Genomic DNA, 9,716 nt, shown 5'->3' with positions numbered 1-9,716 from the left:
CGACCAGTGGGTGTTAAAATACACGCCAGGAAAATGGGGCAGCTATCGTTTGAGCCTTTGTTGGGGTTTTATAAGGATAGGATGGAGTAACAAGAGGAATTTAAGAAACAGTTTAAATTTCCGCGGCTTAACTCCATATGCTCGCCTGTTAAAATAGATGGGGCTCAAGTGGGTTAAGTAAATTTTTTTTATCAGTATATTTCCGTATATTTCTTAGGGTCGAACAGTATATTTTGTAATCGAAAATTTTGTATCGAAATCTTCTGCCTGCCGCAGAACAACAAACCGGTGCCAAAAAATTTTCATTTTCATTTCTAAATTTCGAAACTCAACTCAACTTAAAGGGCAATAATGGCAGCAGTACCGGGACGTGCCCTGCACTATGTGTTCAAGATCGGAGATCGGGCCAAGAATGCCTTCTTCTTCCGCCGCATCCTGGGAATGAAGGTGGGTATTTTTCTTATGATTTGTGAATAGGATCTTCGGACCAACCAACGTTATCGCTGTGGGGTACAAGGTTTTTTTTATCTGAACAACGCAATTGGCAATCAGTGGCTGCTGACTGACTAATTAAAAGCCCAGATGCCAGATAGCGGTAATGACTCTGTAATTTTTCCCGACAACTAATGCTGTCTCTGTCTGTCTTGGCCAAACAGGTTTTGCGTCACGAGGAATTTAAAGAAGGTTGCGATGCCGAATGCAATGGGTAAGTCGCTGGCGACTGGCAACAAGAATCAGAGAAAACGTTGTCCTTCCCCAAATCCCTTGCAGACCTTATGACAATCGGTGGAGCAAGACCATGGTCGGCTACGGTCCGGAGAGCTCCCATTTTGTCATCGAGCTGACATACAACTACGGCGTGACCAGCTACGAAATGGGTAAGGGGCAGTAACAATCAGTAGCAATCAATTTTTGCCGTCATTGTGCCAGCGCTCTGTAATCGACAATCTTACCACAGGTAACGATTTTGGCGGAGTCACCATCCACTCCACCGAAATATTGCCACGCGCCGCACAGCACTCGTACCCCATCGACAAGACGGAGGGGGGCTGTCTGCTCACCTCGCCCGACGGCTACAAGTTCCTTGTGATCGACCAGGCAGCGCCGACGGCCGACGCCGATCCCGTGCAGTCGGTGGAGCTGCACGTGAGCAATCTTGCGGCCTCGCGCCAGTACTGGGAACAGCTGCTGCGGATGCAACCGCTGGCGGAGAACAAGCAGTCCGTGCGGCTGAGCTACGGCGGCAAGCAGGCGTCGCTGCAGCTCACCCAGATTCCGGATCCCATTAACCGGGCGAAGGCCTACGGACGTATCGCCTTTGCTGTTCCCTCGGCGACGCAACCGCCGCTGTACGAAGCAGTCAAGGCAGCCGGCGGCACGATCCTGAAGTCGCTTATCACCCTGGAAACGCCCGGCAAGGCCACCGTGTCAGTGCTAATCCTGGCCGATCCCGATGGTCATGAGATCTGCTTTGTCGACGAGGAGGGATTCTCGCAGCTCTCCCAGGTGGAGCCTGATGGCGAGCAGCGACTGGACAAGTACATTGCCAAGGATCCCTTCCAGAAGACCTAGTTCCACTCCGGAATGTGCATGATTTGGCCCTAGCTGGGCTCCCTTCCAGCCGAAGTGATGCCTCTCTGAGATGTGTTGGAGTTGTACATAAGTTTTACATTTGTTTCATGGCCTAACTAGAATTTTATATCGTGGAAATCGGGTAATAATATACATATATTTCGGATAAATATTGTACTAATGCTTCGATATGTTGGCTGGTGTAACCTTTGGCCTCTGTCTTCCAAAGGAATGTCTGTCATTTGCATTCGAGTTTAATGATTCGTTTTTATAGGCTATTCCATGAATGTGGAATGGATTTCAAGTCAGCTTCGGGTCTTGTTCAAAGACAATGGATCTCCCCTGCACATCGAGGTTCTCGCTGCAATCGTGGCCACCTGCCCTAAGCACAGACTCCTCCAGTCCACGGAGTGTGCGAAGGACTGCTGCGAGTCGGAGTGTCCATGGTCTGTTGCCCATCAACTCTTGCCTTTGGAACTGCTGACCTGTCGCCGGCACGCCTTTCGTGTCACTTTCTTTCTAGCATTACGTTAAGCAAAATCGTTTAAATCTTTTTAAACTTTTTAGGTTTTCTTTTTTTATTTGTAGTTAGTTTTAGTTGTTTTTTTTTGTTGTTTTTACTTTTGTGACCATTGCAATGAAAAATCCGGTGACCATCAAGATGGAGCCAGCGGTGGCGGCGCCCGCGGGCAAGCTCTTGGAACAGGTGAAGCCCTGGGAGGTGTTCGACTGGCCGGAGGAGCAGCGACGGAACATCCACCGTAGCTGGGGCAGTGTCTTTGCCAATGCACGGATGAACGCGGCCGCACAGAAGTACTTCGACAAGTGCATCGAGGACCACCATGGGCACGACTGCAGGACCCTGCAGCTGAGGAGCAAGTTCAATCGGTCTGTGGCACGGCCCGAGGCGGCCCTGGAGGACAGCACAAGGGCGGCCCAGGTGCTGGGGCCGGGCGATGTGCACTCGCAGCGGGAGATGGCGGATGCCCTGTACGACCTCAATCGCTTTGAGTCGAACAAGATGTTGCTCAGCGACAACGTGCGCCGCCATGTGGGCACCTCCGTGGAGCCGTTCGAGAAGCGCCTGATGGTTGTCAACGAGAACTTCAAGGACAGCATGGGCCACACCCTGGGAAATTTCTTCATGGAGAATTCGAGCAGCCTGGGGTCCTTCTATGAGCTGAAGCGGCGCGAGCTGTTGCCGCCGGACAAGCGGCCGCACTGGAAGATCCTCAGGGAATCGAACCAGTGCGATGTCCAGAGCGTTCAGGAGGAGGAGAAGGAGAACCTCTCGCCCCTGGAGCATGCCCGGCGCAGTCGCAAGACAAAAATCTTTTACCAGAACTATTTGAATCGCGCCTGGACCGACTTCATCTTTCTCAAGACGCTTCGCCAGAACCCCAATCTCCTGCTCGACCATTACTTCGGCACATCGGAGGAGCGGAGAAAGTACCTGGACAACTCGTTCCAGCGCATAAAGACCTTCACCCGGATGCTGCACTCCCGCAGTCCGATGTACAACGAGATGCGTCGCGGGCACAACTTGTCGCAGCGCTTCCGCGAGGAGAACCTGTTCCGCATCCAGTACCAGACCCACCGGAACATGCACAGCATACTTCAGACGATCCGCGTTCTAAAGCAGCACGACGATCCGGACGTAAGTGTGGCATCTGCATTCATTTGGATGCCCAGTAGCCCGTAACCCGTAACCCTTTTTCCCTTTTCAGCGCCTGCGGAAGTTCGTGGAGGATGTGATGGCCAACTATGTGACCGTCAAAACGAACCGCGTGATGCCTTGGAAGGTGGAGTTCACGAACGAGGTGTACAACCATTTGGCCCTGAGCCTGTGCGAGAGCTATCGCCTGCCGACCACACGGGTCACGCCGTATGACAAGAACTCCATGTGCCTGATGCTGAACATACAGGCGATCAAGCCGCTCGAACGGTCCGTCTATGTGTTCGGGGATCGTTCCACGTACTCCTATCCACTGCATGACAGACCGAAGTCGCCCCTGTGAGTAATGGGTGATTCGCTTTCCTTTGATCATGCCTGTACCGAAGGGCTACTCCTTTTGCAGAAACCTGCAGCACCTGGAGCAGCGTCTGTTCTTCGCCAAGCTGCCCATTGAGCGCACCTATTTGCTGCACGAGATGGCCGACTATCATGTGCAGCAGAATCATTTCGTGCAATGCCTGTCGTATGCCCAGCAGGCCATCGAGGAGTCCAAGCGGTGCAACAGCAAAATCTGGCAGTTCCTCAGCACGATGCTGATGGCCAAGTCGCACGCGGTTCTGCACAAGTACGAGCGCCAAACGGAGGTCCTCAACGAAGCCTACATGCTGGCCGCGGAGCTGCAGAACCCGCGGCTCTGCACCTTCGTCGAGCTGTGCCGCATGCTCAACAAGGACTACATCACCCTGCGCAAGATGTCGCAGCTGGTGGCCAGCAAACGTATACGCTCCAGGCAGGACAATCGCTCGAGCGTCATCAGCTCGCCACAGATCTCGTCCACCAACCTATCGCTGTCCCATCCCACCGAGCACGAAAACAAGGCCTCGAGGGACTCCAGTAGGAATATGCTCAGCTCTGTTGATCCAGGGGCTCAAAAGCCAGGTACTGATCTGTTTTCAGTAAATGGCATTTGACCCCCTGGCTTCGGCTGAGCGAGACGCAAGCCTGGGAGCCCCCTTTAGCCCACAGCTCGGCAAAGCCTTGGAATTGGAAATTTCTGCCAACAAAAACCAAAATTGTTTTAAAAAAAAACACCATAAAATGTAACAAAATCGTATCAATAAAAATATCCATACCATAAAGAATTTTATAGGACCTTTAAGGGAAAGGATCTTATGGCATATCTTGGGGCCGATTTGAGGTTTGGAAAAAAAGTCCTTTGTTCAGCGAGAGACTTCTTTTACCACTGGGGATGCTCACCTCACAGAAAGGAGGCCAAAAGGAATTTTGTCCCTCTGAAAAAATAGTGAAAAATTCTAGAAAACTACAACTTTTGGTGGTTGTATCTTCAGGCACGATTCTAAAATCCTGTGAAAGGTGATAGAATTTTTTGTTGGGCTTATGATATGTGGAATGAATGGAAAGAATAGCACGTGTGGATTGTAAGAAGGAACAGATTATTAATTTTATTGTAAAAGTCTTCATAACAAAGGCTTGTTGTAGGCTTGTATCAGGGGTATTCCTTATAAAGATGTATTAGATGTACAGTCACAGCCAACATTTTTGTTCCAATATCGGCGCTTCAGTTTTTGAATATGTGGCAAATTCCAGGAAGCGTTATTTTTAAACCATCAGAAATAGAATACTAATTTCCATAGCAATAATATTCCATTATAGTTCAAGAGAAACTGGACCTAAATACAATAAAAAATCGTCTCTTTCCTCTCCTGTTCTTTTGAAACGATACCATACTGAAAGTCTTACCAAAACCCAAATCCAGAGCATACCTTTTGACACCAAAAACAGGCCCAAAACAGTGGTATGGAAAATAATCAAAATAAATATGTATGTATTTGAAAAATATAGCAAAATCGAAAGTACAGATAAAAAGCGTAATTGAATGTTACATTGAAATACAATTAAAAGTATAATCCAATTTTTGTGACTGTAATTATTGTTGCCACATCGAAAAATGGAACGAAGCGACACAAAAAATGGGTTTTTTTTTTCACACATTTAAATTATTTACGATGAGCGGGGAATGCAATTGCACTTGACTTCAATTTGGCCAATAGCCTGCCGCCCCAAACCCCCAACAGCCCAGCCGCCAGCCCCGCATTCACCAGTGGCCTGACCTCGCCCAACTAAAAACTACGATTTGCATATTTTGTTGGGGAATTTGTTGGTTTCGTTGTCAGCATTGAATTGTCGCATGTTTGCTCCGGACTGGGGTTTTGTTACTGGGTCTGGCAGTGGGTTTGTGGGGACTGGGGACTGGGCCTAAAGGAGGAATTACATTTTATTTTGTCGCGGGCTGAAAGGATATTATGGATTTAATAGGACGAAGCTGCAAATACACTTTAGGGTACAAGGGAAAAGAATACATTTTAAAGGAGATTTCAAGAATGCAGATATGTTTCTCAAGAACCAAAAGAAAACACCCAAAGACCCTTATTAACTCCTTTGAATGTCGTTCAATGGGTTCAATGCTTGTGTTGGTGTCTCAACAAGAAACCTTTTGACTCGTTTTTGAATTTGAGCGCATACAAATGTGGAAATTCTTTGTCCAAGGCCTCAATCAGCACTTTCGGATGAGCGGAATTTTTTAAAATTGGGTTCCTAAATGGTGGTGCGGTTTTGGGAGAAATATAACCAAAAAGACCGTTACACGAGATTTTAGAGTAACAGAATGTTGGGTCTACCCCTAGATAGGGCATGGAAAACATTAAAAATAAGCAAAAGAGCAAATGCGTCAATAAATGCAACGACAACAAATGTTTTATTGTGTCAATGCTGGCCCAGAAGAGTAGATGAGGGGAGCAGGGCATTGGGTGTGATGGGATGCGGCGGGGCACCGTGTCCCAAGTGGCCAAAACAAATGCAGAGCCCGAGTCTAGCACCATTGTGGCACATGGCACATGGCACATGGCACATGGCACACATACTTTTACCCGTGGTCGGGTCGTCGGGCCCTCACTCCTATTTGCAGCTCATTATGCCAGTTGCCATTAAAAGTGAAAGAGAAACCTGCCTGCCCAAGGACCTCTATCTGCACCCTTGTCCCGCCCTGTGTCAAACACTGTGAGAAATTGTCAGAGACAGGCCGTCGTGCTGCCTCTGCCTCTGCCCTGGCATATCGTGCCTCACCTTGCTCTTCAATCAGACTTGGAGGCAATCAACAAGCTCCCTCCTATTCGGAGATTCGAGGTTCGAGGCTCGAGGCTCCTCAGAAGGAGCACCAGCACCCGGCAGAGCACCTTATTTGCCAAATTGAGGTCAGCACAAGAAGGTCGCGATAACAGCGCAAATAATTGGTAACGGCAGCAGCGGCAACAGCAACAGCAACAGCAAAAGGAAACCAAATTGCATTGAACGTTAGGGTTCCATTTTGGTCTGGTCTCGGGCTCGGGCTCTGGCTCAGGCTCGGGCTGGTGTTTGTTCTGGTTCTGCTTCTGGTTTCGGGGCTGGGGTTTGCTCTGGTTTTCTGGGTTGTTGGGTCGGTGGCTCGGGGCGGTGGGTCAACTGCAAGTCATTTCAAATTCAAACTAGCTTAAATACTTAGAGCTTTTGTTGGGTGTTCGCATTCAGATTGGAATGGCAGATGACTGACTGGGGGGAGCGGCGGTTCCGCAGTTACCACAGTTAGCTGTTGGAATGTGTGAAAAATTGTTGTTGTTGTTGTTTTGTGTGCATTTAATACTCGTACTTCTCCTTCTACTTGACTTTTCCTCTTTTTGATTCCGCCCTCGATTCAACTTTTGGCATTTTTCTTGCACCCATCCCCCCACACTGGTTGGAGTTTTTTGTTGTTGTTGAAGTTTAAATGTTCGTCACGGGTGGAATGGAATATTGTTTGTGTACATTTTCGTGGCTGCAAATTGTCTTTCATGCAATTGTTGTGTTGTTCAGACTTTTCTTGTAGAATTGTGGCTGTTGTTGAGGTTGTAATTGGCTTTAACATTAGTTCATACGGGTAGTATTTTATTTTTGGCGACTATTGAGGATGTTAAGTTGGAGTAGCTTCTTACACCCATTCCCCCCCACACTGGTTGGAGATTTTGTTGTTGTTGAAGTTTAAATGTTCGTCATGGGTGGAATGGAATATTGTTTGTGTAATTATTCCTGGCTGCAAATTGTCTTTCATGCAATTGTTGTGTTGTTGAGGCTTTTCTTATAGTATTGTGGCTGCTGTTGTGTTTTTTAGACTTTTTTGTGGAATTGTAGCTGTTGTTGAAACTTTTTTTGTGGAATTTGGACTGTTGTTGTGTTGTTGAGACTTTACTTGTGGAATTGTAGCTGTTGTTGAAGTTTTAATTGGCTTTAACATTAGTTCATACGAGTATTATTTTATTTTTCGCGCCTATTGAGAAAGTTACGTTGGAGTAGCTATTGGTGTTGGCTTGGGTATGGTGATCTAGCCCTATTTCAAAGTGCTAAAGATGTGCCACCAATCTACAAATGTCACATACATTTCTCGGCCAATATCTGATAAGAATTGTAGTTTAAGTTCCAACTAAACTTTTGATTTTTTCCCCTTCCACCGCATGCCACGCGATTCGACTTTGTGAACTTTTCTCGCTCTGTAAAGTTTTGGTGTTGGTGTTGTTGTTGGCGTTATTCGGGTGTTTTTCAGGGTGTGATGGTGTTACTGCGCTGCCATTCGCAACTAATTTACGACTGGCCATCGTTGCGCTGGGAAAGACTCTCCAAAGACTGCGGCAATTGTCGGCCAATCCCTGCAACACCCCCCCCTCCCCCCAGCACTCCCATGCACCACAAAGTTAAATGAATGTGGCGGCCAGCGAAATATGCTACAAGTAAACCATGAAAATAAATGCCCAAAAAGAAAGAAAAAAAAAGGGAAGCGCACAAATTTAACTACAAAATATATGCTATGTAGCGCCCCCAACCCCCCACATATATATATATATGTATGTACTACATAGTGGGCGTTTGCAGGGGGCGTGGCGCGCACTAAGTGTCCCCAATAGGGCATGCAATGCATTAGGCCACCCGGCAAGAGCGAACCTGACCAAAAAAGCGACCGTCCCGAGATGACGACGAATTCCAGTACGATGACCTCAAAATACACAATCAATGGAGGAGTCGGAGGAGGAGGAGGAGGGGCAGAAGGGAATGCGGTGCCCCACCAAGGTGCCATTAGAGCCATTAGGATTGGCAACTTGAGCCGATGACGAGGCCGATGATGATGCAGCAAAACTAATAAAATTAAATTATTATGTAAAATGCAAATAAAATAATATGCAAATCGAATTTCATCACTACTCCGGTGCCAGAGCCCGAGCCCATATCCATTCCCTCTATTGAGTATCCGTATCCATGGCCGGAGCCGTAGCCGTAGCCGTAGCCGTAGCCGTAGCTGGGGCCGGGGCCGGGGCCGGGGCTATGAGTAATCACAGACGCAAAGCCAAAAACATGGCAAATAAACACATAAATAAATCAAAAATGGACTACGACAAATCTCTAGCCGGGTTGGCCGACGGACGGTCGACAGATACGGACAGCGGAGAGCATTAAAATATGGCCAATAATAAGGGAAGTCTCCAAGCGATAGATCCCGGCTGGGGGGCAATACGAGAAGGCATGATCAGGGCAACAGACGGGGCTGGAGACAGCGAGAGGGAGTCGAATGGGTGATACATGAAAATTCTTTTCAAAGCACTTGAAATCTATTTATTATTTTTGTAATATTTTAGATCTCTTGGGTCTCTGCAATATCCTGAGTAGAACTATATTTTTGCAGTGCGAATCCGTGACTCACAAACCGCCCCTCGTACTACCCTCTGGAATACACTTTTTTTGGGTGGCAGGGCGGAGGGAGCTCTGCTCTGTGAAAGCCAAAGCCAAAGCCAAAGCCAAAGCCAAAGCCAAAAAATTCGACTCGTGCAGACACACATAGAGTTAGAGACATTTTCGTAATCAACATAAAATCCAATCATCCGTCATGGACAGCAGCAGCAGAGCAGGAGGAGTACTAAAGGGCTGTCCCTGCCGCACCGTAACCCACTGGCCGGCCCCCCTCCCTCTGCTGGTTCTTGCCTTTAAAAGTGCCAAAACCGAAAATTTTGATTTATGGGCTACTAGAAGACGGGAGAAGCCAGGCAAAATCATAAGAAGTGGAAGTTGAAGAAAGCACAACCAGAAACATCGTTTCGCTGACCCCGAACCATTTGATACACTCCGCTTCCGATCCACTTTTCTTGAGGGGGAGACTTCTGAGACTTCTACACAGGCTAGCCATAGGCTATAATGATCCCATCTTATCGGTTCCGGTTTCCGCCTCGCCTCGTGGGTTAACCCCTGGCTCACGCGCCTGCTCGTGCCGATATGAGTCAAAGGATTATCTATATGGTTGGAAATTTCTGTTTCAAATCAAAATACCCTTTGGATACTGCAAGGGTATGGCAATTATGTGTGTGTATGTGTTTTTGGGGGGCTCATTTATAACGCG

General features: G+C 47.7%; 2 protein-coding genes across 2 annotated transcripts; both read left to right on the top strand.

The window, feature by feature from the left end:
• The first annotated feature begins 282 nt into the window (after positions 1–282).
• Positions 283–1,742, top strand: LOC6599451 (glyoxalase 1). Its single transcript, XM_002024479.2, has 4 exons — positions 283–447; positions 657–706; positions 772–878; positions 959–1,742. Exons 1-4 carry the CDS (start codon positions 352–354, stop codon positions 1,570–1,572), a joined length of 867 nt encoding a protein of 288 aa, XP_002024515.1. The 5' UTR covers positions 283–351; the 3' UTR covers positions 1,573–1,742.
• Positions 1,743–2,153: 411 nt separating this feature from the next.
• On the top strand, positions 2,154–4,374 carry LOC6599452. Its single transcript, XM_002024480.2, has 3 exons — positions 2,154–3,229; positions 3,300–3,586; positions 3,651–4,374. Exons 1-3 carry the CDS (start codon positions 2,210–2,212, stop codon positions 4,216–4,218), a joined length of 1,875 nt encoding a protein of 624 aa, XP_002024516.1. The 5' UTR covers positions 2,154–2,209; the 3' UTR covers positions 4,219–4,374.
• The last annotated feature ends 5,342 nt before the right edge of the window (positions 4,375–9,716 follow it).

Source organism: Drosophila persimilis, unplaced genomic scaffold (assembly GCF_003286085.1).
Source record: "Drosophila persimilis strain 14011-0111.01,24,50 unplaced genomic scaffold, DperRS2 tig00000663-arrow-arrow-pilon, whole genome shotgun sequence".
Classification (NCBI taxonomy): domain Eukaryota; kingdom Metazoa; phylum Arthropoda; class Insecta; order Diptera; family Drosophilidae; genus Drosophila; species Drosophila persimilis.
The sequence above is the reverse complement of the archived record's forward strand: the minus strand, read 5'-3'. Positions and strand labels throughout refer to the sequence as shown.